The sequence below is a fragment of the Sorex fumeus genome, unplaced genomic scaffold (genome assembly GCF_029834395.1).
Source record: "Sorex fumeus unplaced genomic scaffold, SorFum_2.1 ptg000063l, whole genome shotgun sequence".
Lineage (NCBI taxonomy): Eukaryota > Metazoa > Chordata > Mammalia > Eulipotyphla > Soricidae > Sorex > Sorex fumeus.
Window position 1 is genome coordinate 61,079,939 of NW_026606120.1, and position 23,054 is coordinate 61,102,992.

Sequence of the window (23,054 nt, forward strand, 5' to 3'; positions counted from 1 at the left end):
GCCATTTGATTTCCAATTTAACGAAGGCTTTTTCCTGTTTCCTTGTTCTTTACATAGTTCAAAGATATTTCTATTATCCAAGAAAAAGAATTCAGAAACCTAAACCTCTAAGGCATTTCTGAATACCAGCAAGAGTATCTTAGAGATACTCTTGAGATAGAAAGGAAAAAAATGTCCTCTACAATCCTTTTTTGGTCTTATAAAACCTTAAATACTTATTCTCATAAGAGACAGAAATTATTTTATTTTTGGTTTCGGAGATACACCCGGTGTGCTTTATTCCTGGCTCCATGCTCAGGGATCATTCCTAGCGGTGCTCAGGGGACCACGTATGGTGCCAAGGAACAAACCAAGGTAGGCTGCATACATGGCAAGTGCCTTATTGCTGTGCTATACTGTATTTCTGGCACCAATATATATAAGTTATTTCTATAAAAATACCTTAACTGCCTAAAACAAGATGCAATTTTATTTTATTTATGTTTTGGGGCCATACCCATCAGTGCTCAGGTTTTACTCCCTGGCTCTGCACTCAAGAATTACTCCTGGGGGCCGGAGGAATAGTACCATGGGTATAGTGTTTGCCTTGCACACAGCTGACCTGGGTTCGATCCCCAGCATCCCATATGGTCCCCCAAGCACCACCAGGCATAATTCCTGAGTGCAGAGTCAGGAGTAACCCGAGCACTACCGGGTGTAACCCCCCAAAAAAGCAAAATAAAAGAGAAAATGCTTGGGACCAGGGCAATAGTACAGCAGGTAGGGCATTTGCCATGCACACAGTCAACTTGGGTTCATTCCCCATATCCCGTATGGTCCCCTGAACACCACCAGGAATAATTTCTGAGTGGACAGCTAGGACCAACCCCTGAGCATTACTGGGTGTGTTACAAAAAGTGAAAAAATAAAATAAATAATAATAATAATAAAGAAAAAGAAAAGAGAGAATGCCAATTACAAAGAATACTTAGAAAGAAAATTCAGGAGTACGTGGTGTACTAGGTACTGGAGGTGTAGCCTTGTCTTCCATGGTTCAGTTCCTGGCACCACAAACAGATCAAATCAACATACAGAAATAAAGGAATGGATGAAGTCACTTATGAGTTTGTTAAGGATATTAACTATATTGGGGCCGGAACGATAGTACAGCAGGTAGGGCATTTGCCTTGCATGCGGCAGACCTGGGTTCGATTCCCAGCATCCCATATGACTCTCTGAGCACCCTTAAGAGTTAATTCCTGAGTGCAGAGCCAGAAGTAACCTGAGCATCACTGGATGCGACCCTGCCACCAAAAAAAGAGCAAAAAAATAAAGGTTATTATCTATACATATGTATGTTGCCAATGGGCAGGAGAGATAGTTTGGCAGTAATTTGTCTGTCTTGCATGAGGGTGACCAGATCCAATCCCCTGCACAGCATGTGATGCCCTGAGCACCACCAGAAATTATTCCTGAGAGAGCCAGAAGCCCTGAGCGTCACCAGGTGTGCCTGCTTGACCCAAAGAAAGGAAAAAAATAAGTAAATAAAGCTAACTCAGTCAAGGTAATGGTAGACAGTTCTCCCTGACACCAAAGGTGCAGCCCCCAAACCAAAACACACAATCTAGAGTTAGTTTATTTGAATTTGGAAGTCCAGCACATCACATACTACATAGTCACTATCTGTGGATAAATTGGGGTTTTTTTTTTTTAGTACTTTTGGAGGGGTATTTCTTTGCAAGTAGGGCGTTAGGCACATGGCCAACTGGGTTGACTCCCAGCATCCATCCCATATGGTCTCCTGAGCACCGCCAGGAATTCTTCCTGAGTGCAGACCCAGGAATAACCCGAGTACTGCCGGATGTGGCCAAAAAACTAAATAAATGAGAATGAAACATGTAAAGAGCCTGAAAGAATAACAGAATATCCAAAATGCTCAATAACTGTTAGCTCTTACTATCTTCCGGACCCTTCATTTCATGGTAAAATCAATTTGGGGGAGGGGGAGAGTTCAGCAAACTCTGAAACACAGTCTAGGTGTATAATTAACATTGCATCTACAACATGTGCTGAGTGGAAAATTGAAATCTTACTTTCCATCATTATGAGCAATTACTAAAATATCTCTTGTAGGGACAGGGGAGATGCATACACCTGCTTTGCATGAAGCAAGACCCGAGTTCAATCTCCAGCACTGTAAAGTGTGGCCCATCAGCGCCCTCCAAAAAAAAAACACCAAAAAAAACCCCCAAACTTCTTCTAGGGAGGAGAGAAAGTTCAGTAGTTGCAAGCTTTGCAGAAGACCGTGTTCTATCCCCAGGTAGTGCATGGTCCCCCAGCACTGCCAAGAGCAACCCGCGAGCACCAAAGCGGGGCTAGTCTCCTGGGCATGGAGTGACCAAAAATCCAAAAATGAAATCAACTTCTAACATGGTCTCTAATAACACGGTGTTGTGCATAAGGTAATATGATGTGCACAACAAGACCACCAGTCAACTTCATTCTTGTCTACCTTCAAACAGTGACTTCCACGAATGCATAATAATAACCCCAGTGTTCTTGAATATGAGGGTCTTAAGAATGCTTTTCTACAGCTTTCTCACTCTTGAATGATGAATCTTATCACAATCATGCATTTCTCAAATTCACTCCCTTGTGTTGGGACAGCCTGTCTGGGTTCCAATCCCAGCTTCGCTACTACTTAGCCCATTATTCATCATAAGTTACTTAACCGGAGCTGGAGGAATAGCACAAGGGTAGGGCGGTTGCCTTGCACGCGGGCAACCCGAGTTCGATTCCCAGCATCCCATATGGTTCCCTGTGCACCGCCAGGGCTAAATCCTGAGTGCAGAGCCAGGAGTAATCCCTGTGCACCGCCAGGTGTCACCCAAAAAAGCAAAAAAAAAAAAAAAAAAAAAAAAAAAAGTTACTTAAATTTCCCCAAACATCAGTTGCTTTATCTATATATACTGGATATAATGCACAGTAAGAGGGTGGAGGGGGAGATGCAAATGACATAATCATCTAGAATTCGGATGGCATCCATAGAGAAAGCAACCAGCAACCGTTTCAAGACAAAACAGTCCTAACCATTCAGATTAACTCTGAAGCGCGGTCAGGGAGCTTCAGGCAACAGCGGGCAGCAGAAATTGCCCAGGACAGGGGCTGCTGCTGCTCGAAAGCGGGAGAAAGGAGACGGGGGCATCACTACCCACGGCGGCGGGCGTGCAGGGCTCGCCGTCGGGAGTCCTTACCTTTGCTGAGCTCCGAGGGTTTCACCTCGAGGAGTTCCTCTGCGGTCTGAAAACCTGCAGACACGAGCTTCACCCGCACAGCCGGGGCCAGGGGGAAACTCATTAAATCGCGCTGCATTTCAAAGTGCGCCGTCGCCCAGCGTAGCCGGACAGTGCCTGAAGCCCGCGCGCCTAAATCCCGCGGCGCGCGCGTGCGCGCTGGCGCCGCGAGACGTCAGGCGGAAGGGGCGGAGCCTGCGGCCTGGCTGCACGCGGCCTTGGGCTTTGCACTTCCGCAAATGCGGCTGTGCTCACGCGTGTCTCAGCATTTACACTGTGACCGTGACAGGTCCCGATTAGGTTTCCTACCAAATGTACATCCTGACCGTAAAAACTTAAAAAAAAAATTTTATTTTTAAGATGGAAATCAAACTTTGGAAGGATAGGCCCACTGGATTCCACACCTCCTGCGCATTTCCTCACTCCCGTGGCCTTTTCTGGGGAGAACTTTGAGGTAGTTAATGGAAATCGTCACCCCGAATGGGAGTCACACACGCCGGGAAGCCGCCCGTTGGAGCGCGGAACAGTCGCATTAGCTATTAACCTACTTCCTACTTGCAGGCTTCCAGTGCCTCGGAGCCTTCGGCGGATGTCGCCCTCGCAGCCCCCCTCACCTTCCCGTTCGCGCCCTAGCCCTCGCGAGGCATTATGGGCCTGCCCCCCTCCGGTGGGGAACGCCCCACGCGCACTGCGCACCCGCACACTCCTTCCCGCGCGTCGAGCCTGGAGCGTGGTCAGTTAATTCCAAACCGCCTGCCTAGTTGTTGACGCAGTAACTGGAAAAGCGAGTAAGATCCCCCACGGTGGGCTGCGCCTGGGTTATTTCGTGCGGTGCCGAGGGAGAAGGTGGGCTATGCGAAGCCCCCACCCCCACCCCCACTCCTAACCCCCCCCCCCCCCCCCGTTCTGGTTCGGAGTTAGAAATGGGCCGCTTGTAAACCCGAGAACCTCCACCCGATCGAGAGGCGGTTTGGAGTGTGGTTTTCCATCTCCTTCTGGCCCAAAGAGGGTTTTGTTCAGGAGATTAGCTCATCCACGATCGTAGCCTCGGTTGTCCTTAAATATTGCAAACCCCACAGTCTTTTGAATACGTAAGAAGGGAAACTGGAGCGGAAGAGAGGACGGAACGGATCCTATGGATTTCAGAGCTCACAATTTAGGAAGAAAATTGGGACAAAGGGGCGCAGAGATAGTACGGCAGGTAGGGACACTTGCCATGTACAGGGCCAACCCGGGATTGAACCTCAGTGCCCCATACGGTCTCCCAACACCGCCAGGAGTAGTACTCCCTGAGCACCGACGGATGTGATCTCTCCACCCCCTCTTCCTCCCACACACACAAAGGAAATAACACAGAAGCTTAGTACACTTTTCTCCAAATCAAAATTGTAACTGCCCACTCTTACTACAACCCGGGTTACCTCCAGGTTGTGAGCTTTACTCGAGGGAGTGGGGCAGGGAGAATTTTGCCACCCCTCCATTCCCTCCCCAGTTTGGTAGATAAGAAAAACAACAAGGGGGAGGCAGGGGCGATAGTATAGCCGGTAGGGTGTTTTCCTTGCACACGGCCTACCTGGTTCATCCCCGGCATCCTCCATGGTCCCCCAAGCACCACCAGACGTAATTTCTGAGTGCAGAGCCTCTGAGCATTGCTAGGTGTGACCCAAAAAGAAAGAAAAAAAACTGAAAGGATTAATGAAAATGTGGTTTGTTTGCTCTTCTATAAATTGCTTAACTTCCAGTATGATCCCTGTCTGGGCCTGTAGTGAACATTATTTGTCTGCAGGGTGAATTCATGTATATGGTTGTGTTTTTGGTGTTTTTTTTTTTTAATCTTTATTCTTTTTTGGTGCCTGATATGAAACCAAGGCCATATACATGCAAGGCAAGTGCATTTGTTACTGCTGTGTTACAAAGGCCTTGTGCTTATGATTTTATTTTATTTGGCTTGGGGACCATGCCGTACAAAAGACAATGCAGTGTTCCAACAAAAGGAGCTTTCCAGTCGTTTGACCTATCTCCCCAGCCACATGCTTAAAGAAAAAGGAAACCAGAGTTTGGATAAAGAAAGGAGTGTGTTAATACATTCAGGGATAGTTTTTTTTTATTAATCAAATTCAGTGGAACTGGTCATGGTTATTTTAAATTTTTTGTTTCAGGATCCTAGCATTAACAGAGGTAGGGCATTCGCCTTGCACGCAGCCAGCTTGGGCCAAGCCCGTTTTGATTCCTCAGCCCCTCTCGGAGAGCTCAGCAAGCTACCGAGAGTATCTCGCTTGCCCGGCAAAGCCTGGCAAGCTACCCGTGATGTGTTCAATATGCCGAACACAATAACAACAAGTCTCAAAATGGAGACGTTACTGGGCCTGCTTGAGCAAATCGATGAACAACGGGAGGACAGTTTGTTTCAGGAAACATGGGTAGCTGGAGAGATAATACAGCAGGTAAAGCACTTGCCTTACACTGCCAAACTGACCTGGGTTCGATCAGGGCACCCCATTTATATTTCCCCAAGACCTGCCAGTAGTAAATCCTAAGCACTACCAGGTGTGGCCCAAAATCAAATGTTTGTATCTCTTCCTTGGAGTATTCAGGATACCCAGCACAGAGATAAGAGTGGTGACTTCCTCTTCCCCCCTCCCACACACCAGCACCACCAGGTCTGGATCAAATGTGACCCCAAAACTAGCAAAAAAAAAAGGAAATATTCATATTATATCCCTCTCATACACACCATTCTGCAGAAAATATTGCAGTCAGCACAAAAAAGTGAAATATTAAGGAACGTTTGATACTTTAAATTAACTATTGATAATAAAAGCATTCCTACTTTCAGGGCTGGAGTGATAGTACAGCGGGTAGGGTGTTTGCCTTGCATGCGACCGACCTGGGATTGATTCCCAGCATCCCATCTGGTTCCCTTAGCACTGCCAGGAGTAATTCCTGAGTGCAAAGCCAGGAGTAACTCCTGTGCATCATCGGGTGTGACCCAAAAAGCAAAAAAGAAAAAGAAATAAAGCATTCCTACTTTTATCTATATAGCAACATAAGTCAGAATGTTCAATGATTACAGTTGATTATAGGCTTGCATCAAGACGAAGAGAGCTCTGCCTCCTTTGCCCCTCTTACCCTACCTTGAGGTAGGGGCCAGAGCAATAGCACAGCAGGTAGGGCATTTGCCTTGCATGCGGCCAGCCCGGGTTTGATTCTCAGCATCCCATATGGCCCCCCGAGCACTGCCAGGAGTAATTCCTGAGTGCATGAGCCAGGAATAACCCTTGTGGATCGCCGGTGTGACCCAAAAAGTGAAAAAAAAGAAAAAAATCTTGAGGTAGGTCTGGGATGTAAGCTTTTCATGAGAGAGTGAAAGGAGCTAGGAAGGCTAGGAAGGAGTTAATTAACCTGCAAAATTGCTTTCTGTAAACAGTTCAGCAGCCTTGAGGTTACAAAATTGGATTGAACCCAGTAGATGTGTAAAGTATGGGCTAGAATAAGACATAACTATTTGAAGATAGAGTGTTTTGACCATTCTGGAAACTGAAACTATGTGACCGGGTTAAGATGTTCGGATCGAGATACTCCAAGAAAAACTGCAAAGAACCCAGCAAAACACGTATTGGCAAAATATGTGCAAAATATGTGGTCTTTGTTCTCAAACTGTATAAAAGATGACCTGTTTCTGAGTTCGAGGCTCGCAGCCTCTGCCCGCTCTTGGGTATGTTGCAGAGCCCCAGCATGCTGGTCTGAATAAAACCCCGCTTAAATTCCTGCAGGAACGTTGTCTGTCTGGTCTCTCCGTGCCTCCCAGGGCTAGGGAACTCCCGACCCCAACAAGAGCCCTGTGTTGATTCTGGGAGCTCTGGGAAGCACCTGGTCAGTGACCAACAAGCACCAAACTTGAAGTAGCCCAAGAGTACAATGGGGTATGGCTCAAAAGAAAAAAAAAAGATGAATAATCAGAAATCTCTCAATGGTCAGAATAAGATGTTAACAATTTAACTGTATAGCTAAAGATCCAATATTCTAGTTAAAAATTCTCTATCCTCAGTGAAAAAAAAAAACTCTTGGGGGCTTGAGGGGTGGATGTGTTTTGTTTTGGGGCCACATCTGGCATAGGACTTCTTCTTGCCTCTGGGCTCTCAGAGATGAGTCCCTAGGGTCTGGGTCAAGGGATTACATAGGATGCTGGAGATCAAACCCCTAATAGCAGAGTGCAAAGCAAGCACCCCACCTGCTGTACTATTGCTGCGACCCCAGAATATTTCTTACATTGTAGGAAGAAGAGTATTTTCTTTTAATTTAAAAACATATAACATCAAAAATGGGAATTTAAGTCAGTATAGCTGGTAAGTGCTTGCCTTGAACAAGGTCAACTTGGATTTGATCCCTGGCACCCCATGTGGTCCCCTGAGCCCACCAGGAGTGATTCCAGAGCACCACTGACTGTGGGCCAAAAACAAAAATAAGAAAGAAAATGAAAAAAGAAAAGGAGTAATGCAGTAGTTGAAGCATGACGTTCTGGAGAATTTCAGGATACATCCAACCACAACTTTTTCTCTTGAGTGGGAATAACATGAAAAGAAAGTTGATTTCAGAGAGTAAGTCCATCACTCTTCAGATGTCAGGACTTGATTTTTCCAAAGATAGGTGTTTAGGTGGGCTACTGCGTGAACTTTTTCTAGTTTTGCTTTTAAGCAATACTAGAATCATTATTTGTGCAACTGGTTTTTTGAGTAAGGGTTTTTTTTTCCCCTCATACTTGCAAGATCAAGCCTTGTACTTAAGCTTAAAGCCTTGTGCCATATACTGTCAGAAATACAGAGACTGAATTTTGTGAACACTCATATCTCTTGTAGTTGTTTTTAGTTACATAAATAGCAACTTGTTGAACTGTGCCAAATATGAATGAATGAGGTCACTAACTGCCAAACCACTGAAAGAGGAAAATAACTTAGATTGCTTCTATTTGAAAATCAATAGTGACTTTAACTTTTTCCCCCCCTCTCTTTTTGTGTCACACACGGGATGCAGAGGGTTTACTCCTGATTGTGCACTCAGGAATTACCCCTGGCGATGCTCAGGGGACGATATAGGATGCTGGGAATCAAACGCAGGTCTGTTTCATGGAAGGCAAACACCCTACCCGCTGTGCTATCGCTGTAGCCTTACCTTTAACTCTTAATGGAGCAGTGCCCACCGTTAAATACTGCATTACAGATCTAGCTGAGCGTGAGCGGTTAGAGGGGCGTGGTCTATGTAAATGAGCGCAGTGACTGCTGGTCACAGTTAGAATAGGCACGTAATTCTTAATATTTTGGCATTCCAGATGCACAAAATCTTAATATATAGCTTGTACAGAAAATAAATTATCTCACCAGAGAGAAAAGGGTTTCTGTAGACGAAAAAAGAAAACTAACGTTATCTAAGAGTGGTTTAAATCTGAGGGTGAGGTGGCAGGCGGCAACAGCAACTCATACTTACCTGGCAGGGGAGATACCATGATCACGAAGGTGGTTTTCCCAGGGCGAGGCTTATCCATTGCACTCCGGATGTGCTGACCCCTGCGATTTCCCCAAATGTGGGAAACTCGACTGCATAATTTGTGGTAGTGGGGGACTGCGTTCGCGCTCTCCCCTGGTTTTGTTGGTCCAAATGAAAGAATCTTAAGACGTTTTCTTTTGAGTACTGGGGTTGTCTTTTCCGTGTTGGTCATGTAACATATTGGCTTTTACTATTTTATCTGTAATGCTGTTTTACTTGAGGATTTTTGCTATTAGGGCTTTTCACGTTTTTTTATTTTTTATTTTTTCTACCCGTTCATTTTTAACTACTTTTTAGCGAAGAGAAAGTCTTTGCTAACTGGCATCGGTTTGTTTCGCTTAAATTTATTTGGGGGACGGAGCGATATTACGGGCAGGTTTGGGCTAGAACTATGCAAACGTGTTCGATAACCACGGGATTCCATATGGTTTTCTGAGCACAGGTTTAGGATACCCGTGAGCATCACCAGTTGTGACCCAAAAGCATAAATAAGTAAATTTACCGTCACGGTCTTCCCGTTGTTCATCGATTTGCTCGAGCGGGCCCAGTAACGTCTCCATCATGAGAGTGACGTATTCGATATGCCAAACACAGTAACAACAAATAAGTAAATAAACAGATAAATAAAAAACGTGTTGTGGGGGCCGAAGTGAATGAAGGTAGAACGGGTGAGGATCATAGACGGCTGGGTCTGGGTAATCCTGGGCATCGCAAATATTATGGAGTCGCAATCCATAGACCACCAGAGCCGGATTAAGAATTTGGAGGGGAGGGGCTGGAGCTATTGCACAGCGGGTAGGGCGTTTTCCTTGCACAGAGCCGACCCGGGTTTAATCCCCAGCATCCCATATGATCCCCTGAGCACCGCCAGGGGTAATTCCTGAGTGCAGAGCCAGGAATGATCCCTGTGCATCGCCGGGTGTGACCCCCCCCCCAAAAAAAGCAAAAAAATAAAAAAGAATTTAGAGGGGGGGGAAATAAAGTATTTGGAGAACTCTTTATTGACACCAGCTAGGCAAGAGCAGCAGCTCCACAGCAGAAGCACTGATATTCTATTAGGAAAAATCACAACCTGTGCCTGAGCACTTTGTTTTGTAAGCATTTTCATTTTTTTGAGTCCCCCAAAACACATCCTGGTGGTGCTCGGTAAATTCCTGCAGGCACAGCAAAGCAAGCATTATGACAGAAGTCAGAAAAAGGGGTTACTGCCGGAGTACACGAGGCAGTCAGTTATCCTTAACCAAATTCCTTTAGGCCCCTAGCCCATTGTTCCTGTTTGCAATCCACGACGGGCTTTCGGGCCCTTGCGGAAAGTAGTGTTTGGAATGATATCGTTAAATCAGTTTTTAAAAAAAAAGGAAAAAAACGCAGAAAACTAAAGTTCTTTCTCTTCCTATCAGTCTCCCATTACACCATGTTACTCTCCCGCCTACCCCGCCCCGACCCTTTCCCGCCCCCCCCCCCCCCGGCGCCCCCGTCCCCCCCGCCCGGCGCTGCCTGCAGTACAGAACCTGGAGTAAATCCTAAGCACCGCCGGGAGGACGTGTTCCTAACGGTGCAGCCAATATGCTTTTGATTCTGTGGCACAGGTTTCCATCATTTCTGCCAGGAATAAGCTCTGAGCCACACTGCTATGTTGGTTGCGCCTCTCCACCAATCCCCAGCCCCCCCCCCTATACAAGAGTATATTTTATTTTGTGGTGTACAGTATGGAAGTCTTCAAACAAAGTTGTCGCTTTTAGTTTCTGAGCCTTATTTTTTGTTGAGCTTATTACGTTTTCTAAACTAGCGATTGTTATTCCCACAGAAATAAATAAGGATACTTTTTGTACTTTGGGGAGAAGGCCATTTGGAAGTAACGATATTTGTTGTATTTTGGGGAGAAGGCCATTTGAACTACATTCCGATATTGTGCTTGACGGTCGTTCTTGGCAGTTAAGAGAGGGGATGCGGTGTATGGGGGGAAAGGGAGGGCGGTGGAGACAGCCCCAGTCTGGCCCGGATATCTTCTTGAACTCCGGTAGGCCATATCTGCAAATAAGTCACAAAGTGAGGTGGTACGTCCGATTTCAAAAAGTAGAACACGGATTTTTTTTTCCCGTTAACGGTTCAGCCTCACCTCCATTCAACTCTCTCAGTCGCTGTTGAATGACGTCACCAAGGGAACTTGGATTATGTTAATGAACGCGGAGTCGCCTGGTGTCGTTCTTGATTTATTTTTCCTGCAAAATACTGTATTTCAGCGTCTAAAATATTAGATGCTCTGTCTGTTAACGTTTATAGCAACGTTTCCTTGATCAGTTTCGGAGCAGAACGTGCTTGTGTTAAATGACCGTAACTGTCATGTGTTTGTAATCTGAAGGTGAGGTGGCAGGCGGGGAGAGCAACTCATACTTACCTGGCAGGGGAGATACCATGATCACGAAGGTGGTTTTCCCAGGGCGAGGCTTATCCATTGCACTCCGGATGTGCTGACCCCTGCGATTTCCCCAAATGTGGGAAACTCGACTGCATAATTTGTGGCAGTGGGGGACTGCGTTCGCGCTCTCCCCTGATATTTCTTGTATCTAAATGTAGACCATCGACGTTGTTGTATTTTACTCCGAGAACGCTTGTAACTAGCTGTTAGTCTTTCATAGTGCGGTTCTTTCTCCCGTGTATGTATTGCTTAATTTTTTCGGTTTTGCATGTTAAACTTCTAACCTGTTGAAGTTTGGATCTTTCAAGCACAGGTGCAAGTTCCCATACAACTGGTAAAGTTAGTTTTCATGTTGAGCCTTATTAATCTTATATTGAAGGGATCTTATCTTGTCTTTCAGTAAACCAGCAACTCAAGGTTGGAAGCATAATGTTAGAGGTCTTCACTGGGGCTACAGCATAGATTTCAGGGCCCAAGGAAGGGAAATCATCTCATCATTTGAGTTATCCAGAATTTACAGATTGACTAAAGAATTAAGAAAAATGACTAGAGCAGGTAAGGCCTTTTACCTTCCACACAGCCCACCCAGGTTCAATCCCTGGTCCCTAAGCTCTGCCCTTGAGCATAGCGAGGTGTGACCCAAAAAACAAAAGAAAAAAGAATTAAAAGCTAGTGTTGTAAAGCATGCCTTGCATTTTAAAATTCTTTTTATGGAGCACAGCGGGTAGGGTGTTTGCCTTGCACCCGACGGACTTGGGTTCAATTCCTTCATCCCTCTCGGAGAGCCCAGCAAGCTATCCAGAGTATCCCGCTTGCAATGGAGACGTTATTGGTGCCCGCTTGAGCTTGAGCAAATCGATGGACAGTGCTACAGTGCAAATGTATCATATCTTCTTGATACACAGTGGAAAATAGTCTAGATGAGCTCTGTAGTAGGCATTCTAAGAAGAGGTTAATAGAATGGTAGAGACATTGCAGAGAATGTGCACTTTCATAATCAGTCATTAGAGATCGTTGAACTTTTTTTTTTTGGCCACACCCTGTGATGCTCAGGAATTATTTCTGGCTCTGCACTCAGGAATCACTCCTGGTTGGCATGGGAACCATAGAGGATGCTGGGGATTGAATCAGGGTCAGTCACGTGCAACGTGCAAGGCAAGCACCTTACTTATTGTACTGTCTTTCCAATTCCTACCTTTGGAAAAAAGTATTACTGAGTTCATTAGAGTAGGGGGAATACATATTGGCCACATTGGTACTTTCTAATACGAAATAGTAAAAAACAAGGTGAAGATGAAGAAACCACTAGCCATTACTATTTTTACGACCCATTTATGGTACATCTTGTGGCGTCTTTATTTGGGGAGGGGAGGTTGTTTGTTGTGCTGTCTTTTTTAGGGCTTTGTGGGGATGGAAGAGCCACATCCATTCTGTGCTCAAGGGCTGCTTCTAGCTTGTTGCTAATGGATCTTGCAGTGCCAGGGATCAAATCTGGGCTTCCAGCATGCAAAGCAGGCACACACACACACACCCCATCAAACTATCTCTCTGGCCCTCTGCAGTATGCTTTAGGATATCTTTCTATTCTTCAGAATATATATCTTTACTGGGCCAGAGAGATAGTACAGCGGGTAAGGCATTTGCCCTGCACATGGCCGACCCAAGTTCCATCCCTGGCATCCCATGTGGTCCCCCGAGCACCACCGGGAGTGGTTCCTGAGTGCAGAGCCAGGAGTATCCCTGAGCATTGCTGGGTGTGACCCAAAAAGAAAAAAAAAAAATATATATATATATATCTTTACAGACTTCAGAATAACTTTTTGATATCAGTGACCGCAATACATCAGATAATCCTGATACTTTATTTCCTTAGTTCTCTGTTGCCTGAAAGATTGACTTTTCTGGAGGGTTTTCCAGCTATGCTCTCAGTTCTTCTAACCCATTGTCTTCCCAGAGATCCTGATTATATTGAGACCTGCTCATATATCAGTTCTATAAACCGGTATACACTTAGCAGTGTAAAGATTAAGAATGTGGACTCACTAGCTCTGCTGTCTAGCTGAGTGATTTCAGGTAAATTAAGTATGTAGTCAAATTGTACCTCATTCTCTGCAGCTCCAAAATGGTGAATAACAATGTAGTACTGGGCTAGAGAGTTATTACCAGAAGTAAGACACTTGCCTTATATGATCCTAGTTTGATCCTTGGCACTGTAATTGTCCCCAGGAGTCACTCCTGAACATAGAGCCAGGAATAGCCCCTGAGCACTATGGGTGTGAGCCCCCACAAATAATAGTATAGAACCAAACTAAAAAGACATTGCTGAGAATTAAATGAAATAGATGATAGTCCGTAAAACATTGTCTGATCTGTGGGAAATTGTTGCATAAACATAATGTTAAGCCAGTTAAGCTAAGATCTATGTAGGCGGAAGGTAAGCAAGAAAATCACTTGATTTCCTTAAAAAAAAAAAAATCTTTTGGTTTTGGGGTCGCACCAGGCCCAGGACTTACTTCTGTGTTTACGCCTGGCAGATTCAGGGGTCATATCAGGTCATGGAACTCAAACCCAGGTTAGCCATATGCCAGGCAAGCGCCTTACCCACTATACTATCTTTTGGGCCCCAGGAAGGAAATTGTCTATAGTAGAACTATGGAAATGAGAAAGTTTTTGTTTCTGGGTGAAGGATGCCTGTTTGCAAGGAGAGGAGATGAATGTGGGGAGAGAAAAGAACTGAATTTAGAGAAGATAGAATTGGGAACCTAGTGTAAAAAAAAAAAAGGCCCTCCCGTTGATCATCAATTTGCTCGAGCGGGCCCAGTAACGTCTCCATTGGAGACTTTGTTGTTACTGTGTCTGGCATATCGAATACTCTCGGTAGCTTGCCCGGCTCTCCGAGAGGGGCAGAGGAAACGAACTCGGGTCGGCCATGTTGGCTGCGTGCAAGGCAGATGCCCTACCCGCTGTGCTATCGCTCCAGCCCTTGGGAACCTAGTGTAAGAAGTTTAATAAGAAACGTGTATCTCTTCCTCTCACTTAACAGAGAAACTAGGTTCACTGGTTCTGAAGAATTTGAGTTGCCCATAGCTGGGAGAGATAGTGCAATGGAGAGCACAAATGCCTATCACGTACCTGAGCCAGGTTCGATTCCCAGAATCACATGCCCCCTTGGAACACTGCTGGGTGTAGCTCTGGAGGCTCTCTAGCACCACCAGGTGACTTGATATCCCTGCACCACAGGGCCTGAGCGATGGCATTTTGAGCCCTTGCATTGAACTTGGCTTTACTGAGAACTGCTGGTGTGGCCCCAGGGCCTTCTGAGAAATGTTTGAGAAGCAAAAAAAAAAAAAAAATTACCTCAAGCACCACACACACATGCACACCAAAATACTCCCCAAGTCGGAGAGACAGCCCGACTTCCAGCACTGCATGATCCCTGAACACCAGCAGAGTGACCTCAGGCAGAAAGCACAGAGTAGTCCCTGGGCATCATTGGATGTGTCTCAGAAGCAAGAAGAAGAACATGGAGAGCATTTTGTTTTTCTTTTTGGGTACAGTGATTGCTTCTTGAGGCTACCCCACCCCCCTGGCTCTGTACTCAGGGACCATTTGGTGCGGGGACTCAAACCTGGGCATCCTATGTACAAACTTGGCACTCCAGCCCGTTGAGCAATGTCTTTTGCCCTAGATTTTAAAAAGTTCATACACCCTGGGCTGGAGCGATAGCACAGGGGGTAGGGCGTTTGCCTTGCACGCAGCAAACATGGCCAACCCGAGTTCGATTCCTCCGCCCCTCTCGGAGAGCCCGGCAAGCTACCAGAGTATTTTGCCCGCATGGCAGAGCCTGGCAAGCTACCCGTGATGTATTCGATATGCCAAACACAGTAACAACAAGTCTCATGATGGAGACGTTACTGGGCCCGCTCGAGCAAATCAATGAACAACGGGAGGACCGTGACCGTGACCGTGACCCTGGTCTCATATCCAGACATGCCGATTCAGTAAATGATATTGAGCAGATGGTGTCCTGTGTATTAAAAAAATAAATTATAAAAGGTTGCGGCGCTCCCCCCAGCTCCTTACGTTCAGTTCCACAAAGTTCCACACCCTGCTGGCACCAGATAATCTCCTCTTTGACTATCCTCCAGAACTCACGGATGCTCCTCCCAGACAGGAGTATAAAAGGAGGCTCCCAGAACCATGCCACCAGACTCTGTCCTAGGCTGTGGGGCCGGTGAGAGCCATCCCCACTCCAAGGGACCCAGCCAACCTCCACTGCCCAAGCACCGCCACGCTCCAGGCCACTTTCTAGATGCTCAGGCTGAGCCTCACATAAGAATGAAGTCCTACAGAACCCAGATAATGTGGAACTTTTGAAATAAGGAAGCTAAATTGTTCTTTCCTCTAAATAGGATTTTGGGGGGCTGGAGAGAGAGCTCAAAGGGTTGAGGACATGCTTTGCATGTAGGAGCACAGGCACCACATGGTTCTCTGAGCATAAAACCAGGAGTAGTGCCCACCCACCCTTAGCACCACAGTGTGTGACCCCATAAGAAACAAAAAATGACTTATGGGTATGATTGGTATTAGAGGTACTAGGGTTTGTGGAAAAATTCACTGAGAAGGTCAGAGAGGGAGCACAGAGGTTGAGGTGGCCAACCCCTATTAGACCCCTGAAACCTCGATGACAGTAGTAGTGAGCCCTGAGTAGAGGCAGGGGTGGCCCCTGAGGACTGCTGAATGTAACCAAATCCCTCCTTTATCTGCCAACCCCCTCAAAAATAATTCACTGAATTTTTTTCCTTATAGACAGAAAAAAAGGGAAATAAGATGCTTTCAAAGGAGCAAGTGGGCCTTCATTGGTGCAAATGACCCAGTCCGCTTTCTTGGATGTGAACTCCCCACCTTCAGGAACTGTCTGTGTTATTTTGGCCTGGAGCCAGGCTAGGATAATTTCTTTTTTACCTCTCAGATGCTACCTGCTTCATGCTGATAAGTATTTTGCTGCATTGCTGTCAACCAGCAATGGAAATGGAAACTGCTGAAACATTCTGGAGGAATAAACAGGGGTGCCCACTGTGAGGGATGAGAAATTGATGATGTGATTGATATAACTAGTAGACTGAAGACTAAGAGAAATTTATCCTGGTAAAAAAACACATCAAATGCTAAGAAAAACTGAACTGCAGCAGTTTTTTTCAGACATATTAGCTCAGACAAATGAGAAGAAGAGTAATAGTAGCTCTGGTTCCATCTCCAGCACCTCCTATCTTCTCTTGAGCAGTGCCACAGTGATGATCCCTGAGCACAGAGCCAGGAGTAAGCCCTAAGCACTGCTGGGCGTGACCTAACTCTCCTCATCCCGGCAAATAAAAAAAAAGGAAAACAGAGAGATGTGGATAGTTTCTGTGTAGTTCCTGAGAACTTCCTGTTTTGGTTGCCTGGAACAAGCACTTTAGCAGACTAGAGGTGGGGACCTGCAGCTGAGTGGAATACAGAGAGCTCCTCCCCATCCTGTGGAAACCCAGGAAGAGATTTAGAGGTCTGCAGCTTATCTAGAGACATGCACATTGAAATGCAGTTTTCATCTTGGATCCCCAAGCTCCCACCACCACCAGCAGCACCACCACACACACATCTTTTCCTCCCTGCTTTTTGGGCCACGCCTGACTGTGCTCAGGACTTATTCCTGGTTCTGCACTCAGGAACCAATCCGGTGGGGGCTGGGGGCCTATATGGAGTACTGGGAATTGAACTCCAATAGGCTGCATGCAAGGCAAGTGCCTGCTGTAACATTTCTGGCCTCTCTCACTCTTGCATTCTTCTTATCTGTTTGTTTTTATTTGGGGCTGCATCTTGTGGTGTTCAGGGCTTATTTCCAGCTCTGCACTTGGGAGTAACTCCGGGTGATTCTCGGGAGACCATCAGGGGACCATATGGGATGCTGGGGATCAAACATACAAAGCAAGCACTCTACCCACTGCACTCTCTCTCCTCTGTTCCCACAAGCTCCCCGTTTTGCAATATTCCCTCTGGCAGGCAGCCATAGCATATTATTCTGGGCCCTTGCTCCTCTGGGTAAGTAAAAAGGCACCGGGCTAGTTCAGGAGTGTTGGCTGATATCCAGGGAAGGCCAGGGACCTGGGCAACGACTAAAACATTAACTGCGTGCCTTTGCTCAGGGACATACCTACTGAGAGATTGAACGGCATTTGGGTCTCACTTGGGCTGGGAGGAGAGGTTTTTGTTAAGAAAATAGATCCCAATGGACAGGATTTAGTGTTCTGCGGAATGCAGCCACAGAGGGCGCAGCTGTCAACCCAAGGGAGTCCGACTGCCAGGTCTCAGTGCTGCTGGGTGACGTAGGGCAACAAGGCGGAGTATGTAGATGAAACACTCAGGGCAATTGGGGCCACATTCCCTGGCAAAATATGCACGAATGCTCACATTAGTCGATGGAACAGATAGTGCGAGAATCATCTATTTTAGTGTATGTAGGTAGATAAGTTATTTTTAGAGTCATTTGCGGATTGACCCGAATCTTACAGTGGTTCTTGCGTCAGTGGGAAATGCCTGGATGAAGCTCAACTCATACTTACCTGGCAGGGGAGATACCATGATCATGAAGGTGGTTTTCCCAGGGCGAGGCTTATCCATTGCACTCCGGATGTGCTGACCCCTGCGATTTCCCCAAATGTGGGAAACTCGACTGCATAATTTGTGGTAGTGGGGGACTGCGTTCGCGCTCTCCCCTGTATGTTGTGGTTCAAATGAAGACTTTGAAATGGTGAACGGGCTAAAGCTCTTATATTTAACAGGCTTAAGTTTAGACTGGCAAACTGTTTTAAGTACCATCCCCGGTTTAAAGTGCTCTCAGGTTGCATTGTCGGATATTACCCGAAAGGAAATAAGCAACTTTTCAGCTTTTGTGGGCTTGTGTTCTAAAGACTAAACTTCGTAGATTACAGAAGTCAGCTTTTCCTCTTATCTATTTTCTACTTTTGCTTGTTGAATTTAATTCCTTCCTTTTCCTAAGCTAACAATATAAGTGTTTCTACAGAAATAATTATTTTGTGGAGAAGGCCGTTTGAGCTACACACCCTGTGATATTGTGCTTGGCCGTCATACCAGTGCTACGAGAGGGAATGCATTGCAGCGGTGGGTATGAATCCGAACCCTTGAAATCCGTTGCCCACATCTGCAAAGCAGTCACAAAGCAAGGTGGCACTCACGGTTTCAAGGAGTAGAACACCCATTTCTCCCGCCTCTCCGCCCTCCCCCCTCCCCCAACCATTCGGCCTCGTCTCCATTGATTCAGTCGCTGTTGAATGACGTCACCAATGGGGCATGAAGTATGTAAATGACCGCGGAGTCGCCTGGTGTCGTACTTAATTTATTTTTCCTGCAGAATACTATCTATCAGCATCTAAAGTCTTATGCTCTGGCTGTTAATGTTTATAGAAACGTTTCCTTGATCAGTTACGGAGTAGAACGTGCGTGTGTTAAATGACCGTAACTGTCATGTGTTTGTAATCTGAGGGTGAGGTGGCAGGCGGCGACAGCAACTCATACTTACCTGGCAGGGGAGATACCATGATCACGAAGGTGGTTTTCCCAGGGCGAGGCTTATCCATTGCACTCCGGATGTGCTGACCCCTGCGATTTCCCCAAATGTGGGAAACTCGACTGCATAATTTGTGGTAGTGGGGGACTGCGTTCGCGCTCTCCCCTGGTAATTATGGTTGAAAAGGAAGTGTTGACCAACTAATTTATGGTTTATGCGCTTATGAGCCACTGCAGATTGTTTCTTGGGGGACCGTAAGGGATATTGCTATTCAGTATTTTGGGGTGTGAGTGACTACAGTGCTTTTACAGTTTTCCTTGTAGCCAGCGGATCCTGAGCATGCTCCTAGGGCACCATCAGAACCAATTTTGACTGCTGCGTTACCTAGGTATCTCTGGCGTGATCTAAAACGAGACAAAAATGTAATTTTCTCTTCTAGTTTCTGGGCGTCATTCCATTGCACTTTGGTCTTTGTTAGGTTTTTTTTTTTTAATTTGTTTTTGGGGCCACCCCCAGCGGTGCTCAGGAGTCACTTCTGTTTTTTCTGCGCTCTGGGGTCACTCCTGGCGAGTTCAGGGGACGAGGTGGATGCCAAAGATCTAACCTGAGTTGACTTCATGCGAGGCAAGCTCCTACCCGTTTATTATGCTCTGGGTCCAACTTCCGTTTTCTAAACTAGCGATTTGTTATTCCCACTGAAATCGGGGCCTTTTAATTTTTTATTTTGGGGAGACCAAAATATGACCTTTTTGGAAGGTCATACGTGCTTGACAGTCATTGCTGGCAATATTAGGGAAGGGAATGAGGTGGCGGGGAATGTGGGGATCGTTTCCAGCCCTTTAATCCTCTCTGGGCCGGATATCTTTATCAGTATTTTGGGTCCACACCAAGCTGTTTTCAGAGCTTGTTCCTGGTTCTAGGGTCAGGGAGGATCACTCCTTATGGGGATCGGGGGACATATGGGATGCCAAAGGTCCAATCCGGGTCAGCTCATGCATGGCAAGTGCCCTACCCGCTGTGGTTTCCTCGCCCGGATATCTTCTTGAACTCTGGTGATTACATCTGCAAATCTGACCTAAAGGTAGAACTCCCAATTTCAAGGACTAGGACAGGGATTTTTCCCCCCCATTAACCATTCCTCATCTTCGTCAACCTTTTGCAGTCGCTATTGAGTGACGTCACTTAAAGGGGCGAGGAGTATGTTAATAAATGCGGAGTCTCCGCTTGTCTTAATTTATATCCATTTGAGCCTTTGCTGCAGATATTTCAATATCCAAAGTCTTATGCTCTGGCTGTTAATGTTTATAGAAACGTTTCCTTGATCAGTTACGGAGTAGAACGTGCGTGTGTTGAATGACCGTAACTGTTATGTGTTTGCAATCTGAGGGTGAGGCGGCAGGAGCGAGCTGCAACTCATACTTACCTGGCAGGGGAGATACCATGATCACGAAGGTGGTTTTCCCAGGGCGAGGCTTATCCATTGCACTCCGGATGTGCTGACCCCTGCGATTTCCCCAAATGTGGGAAACTCGACTGCATAATTTGTGGTAGTGGGGGACTGCGTTCGCGCTCTCCCCTGATAACTTGGTTTTCAACAGCAGCCTAATCACTTAATTGTACAGTATATTGTTATGTTTTCGGCTCGAGGTTTTTGACTGTGTGGGAGTCTTTTCTAGCGGTTGTCCTGTGGGCTAACTTTTTGCGACTTCTGGGTGGGTTACTTCTGGGCTCTGTACTCTGAAATTCCTAGTGATCCTCAGGGGACCATAGGATTCCTAGTGATCCCCAGGGGACCATACTGGGGATGGGACCTGAGTCTGGCTGCATGTGAGGGAAATGTCCTAACCGCCTTACTTCTACTGGCCCCATCTTTCTGATTTTTGAGCCACACCTACCAGTGCTCAGGGGCAACTCCTGACTGCTCAGTGGTCTTTACTGGCAGTGTTCTGGGACTCTGAACTTTGAACTGGGATTGGACACATGCAAAGCAAGTGCCTGAGCCCCATTCTGTCCTTCTATCACCTTGTCAGGTTTTAAGGATTCTAAAGATACTAAAGATTCTAAAGATTAGATATGATTTTTTTTTATCTCAAAGAAATTATATGGCACACTTTTCCCCTTTCTTTTTCTTCAGCTTTTGCTACTGAAGATAGAACCCAGGGCCACTGTACATGTACATCTACTTTATTACTGAGCCACATCCCTTGGCCTTGTCCTGTAGCACTGTCCTCCCATTGTTCATTGATTTGCTCAAGTGGGCACCAGTAAAGTCTCCACTGTGAGACTTGTTTTACTGTTTCTGGCATATCGAATACACCAAGGGGAGCTTGCCAGGCTTTGCCGTGCGGGCGGGATATTCTCAGTAGCTTGCCAGGTTCCCCAAGACGGACAGAGGAATTGAACCCAGGTCGGCCGCGTGCAAGGCAATGCCCTACCCTCAGTGCTATCACTCCAGCCCCTCCCTTGGCCCTAAGGTATTTATAATGATTAAAATATTAATATCACAGGGAAGGCACCAGAAATGTAGCTAGTGATAGAGCATTTTCTTATGACTCTGAGTTTGATCCATGATACTGCAATTCATCGATTTGCTTGAGCGGGCCCAGTAACGTCTCCCTCGTGAGACTTGTTACTGTGTTTGGCATATTGAATACATCACGGGTAGCTTGCCAGGCTTTGCCGTGCGGGCGAGATACTCTCAGTAGCTTGCCGGGCTCTCTGAGAGGGGCGGAAGAATCCAACCCGGCTCGGCCGGGCTGGCTGCATGCAAGGCAAATGCCCTACCGCTGTGCTATCACTCCAGCCCATGATATTGTCATGAACAATAATTATTTTCAAGACTATAAATTTCAGTTATACATATTTTAGAGCAACAAACTGGTATTTAATATCAATAAGATAAATCATCTATAAAATATATAGCAAAAAATGCATGAAAACTATGACGTACAATTTTATTAAGAATAAAAATGTAAGGGCTGGAGCAATAGCACAGCGGGTAGGGCGTTTGCCTTACACGCGGCCGACCCGGGTTCGATTCCCAGCATCCCATATGGTCCCCCGAGCACAGCTAGGAGTGATTCCTGAGTGCAAAGCCAGGAGTAACCCCTGAGCATCACAGGGTGTGACCCAAAAAGCAAAAAATAAAAAATAAAATAAAAATATAGGGCCGGAGAGATAGTACAGAGAATAGGGCATTTGCCTTGCACATGGGCTACCCGGGTTTGATCCCCGGCATCCCATATGGTCCCCTAAGCACCGCCAGAAGTAATTCCTGAGTGCAGAACCAGAAGCAACCCCTGAGCACCGCGGTGTGGCCCCAAAAAAGCAAAAACAGTAATAATAATACTGTCACTGTCCTCCCGTTGTGCATCGATTTGCTCGAGCGGGCCCAGTAACGTCTCCATTGTGACAACTGTTACTGTGTTTGGCATATCAAATACGTCACGGGTAGCTTGCCAGGCTTTGCCGTGCTGGCGAGATACTCTAATAAATAAAAATAAAAATGTATCTTGACGGCTGGAAAGATAGCACAGCAGGTAGGATGTTTGCCTTGCATGCGGCCGACCTGGGTTCGATTCCTAGCATCCCATATGGTCACCTGAGCACCGCCAGGAGTAATTCCTGATTGCAGAGCCAGGAGGAACCCCCGTGCATCGCCGGGTGTGATCCAAAAAGAAAAAAAAATTATATATATATATATATATATATATATATAAAATAACAGCTGAAGACCTCTGGGCCCCAGCCAAGGCCATGCTGGGACCACTCTCCACATGCTTGGATGAGCCTCACACATAAAAGAACTGGCAGAGGAACCCAGGTGTGTGGGACCCGGGGCTGAGATCTCCGAGCCTGCACGGTTTGGGACTGGACCTGCCAGTAGCTAGACAGTTACACCCACCAACTGCCGTGTAACTCCAACAACGGCCAGGATCCAGAGATTATCACACTCAGCTCCCGGAAGCGCGCGGCCGCGCGACATCTTACCATCTCATTCCTACTTTAGACAAACTGGCAGGCTACCGAATGTAACTTGCCCACACGGCAGAGTCTGGCAAACTCCCCATGGTATACCCAATATGCCAAATACCAGTAACAATGATGGGTCTCATTCTCCTAACCCTGAAAGAGCCTTGAATATGACACTTTTTAAAAAAATCTCAGGGCTAGGACGAAGGAGACGTTACCGGGGCCTGCTTGAGGCAATCGACGAACAACAGGATGGTCGTGATATATCTTGGGCTGGAGAGAGTAA

General features: G+C 46.3%; 1 protein-coding gene and 5 non-coding genes across 6 annotated transcripts in view; 5 read left to right on the forward strand and 1 right to left on the reverse strand.

Moving 5' to 3' along the window:
• RAD51C (RAD51 paralog C) overlaps positions 1-3,375 on the reverse strand; it is a 36,716-nt gene extending 33,341 nt beyond the window's left edge. The window contains exon 1 of the mRNA XM_056127609.1: positions 3,234-3,375. Within this exon, the coding sequence (XP_055983584.1) occupies positions 3,234-3,351 (118 nt within the window). The 5' untranslated portion in view covers positions 3,352-3,375. The remainder of the gene's footprint in view (positions 1-3,233) is intronic.
• Positions 3,376-8,745: 5,370 nt separating this feature from the next.
• LOC130036302 (U1 spliceosomal RNA) lies at positions 8,746-8,909 on the forward strand. The gene has a single exon (XR_008794347.1). It is a non-coding gene; the product is annotated as a U1 spliceosomal RNA (small nuclear RNA).
• A 2,294-nt stretch (positions 8,910-11,203) lies between these two features.
• On the forward strand, positions 11,204-11,367 carry LOC130036336 (U1 spliceosomal RNA). The gene has a single exon (XR_008794375.1). It is a non-coding gene; the product is annotated as a U1 spliceosomal RNA (small nuclear RNA).
• Positions 11,368-17,823: 6,456 nt separating this feature from the next.
• On the forward strand, positions 17,824-17,987 carry LOC130036291 (U1 spliceosomal RNA). The gene has a single exon (XR_008794337.1). It is a non-coding gene; the product is annotated as a U1 spliceosomal RNA (small nuclear RNA).
• An 813-nt stretch (positions 17,988-18,800) lies between these two features.
• Positions 18,801-18,964, forward strand: LOC130036313 (U1 spliceosomal RNA). Its single transcript, XR_008794357.1, has one exon. It is a non-coding gene; the product is annotated as a U1 spliceosomal RNA (small nuclear RNA).
• A 1,247-nt stretch (positions 18,965-20,211) lies between these two features.
• LOC130036325 (U1 spliceosomal RNA) lies at positions 20,212-20,375 on the forward strand. Its single transcript, XR_008794365.1, has one exon. It is a non-coding gene; the product is annotated as a U1 spliceosomal RNA (small nuclear RNA).
• The last annotated feature ends 2,679 nt before the right edge of the window (positions 20,376-23,054 follow it).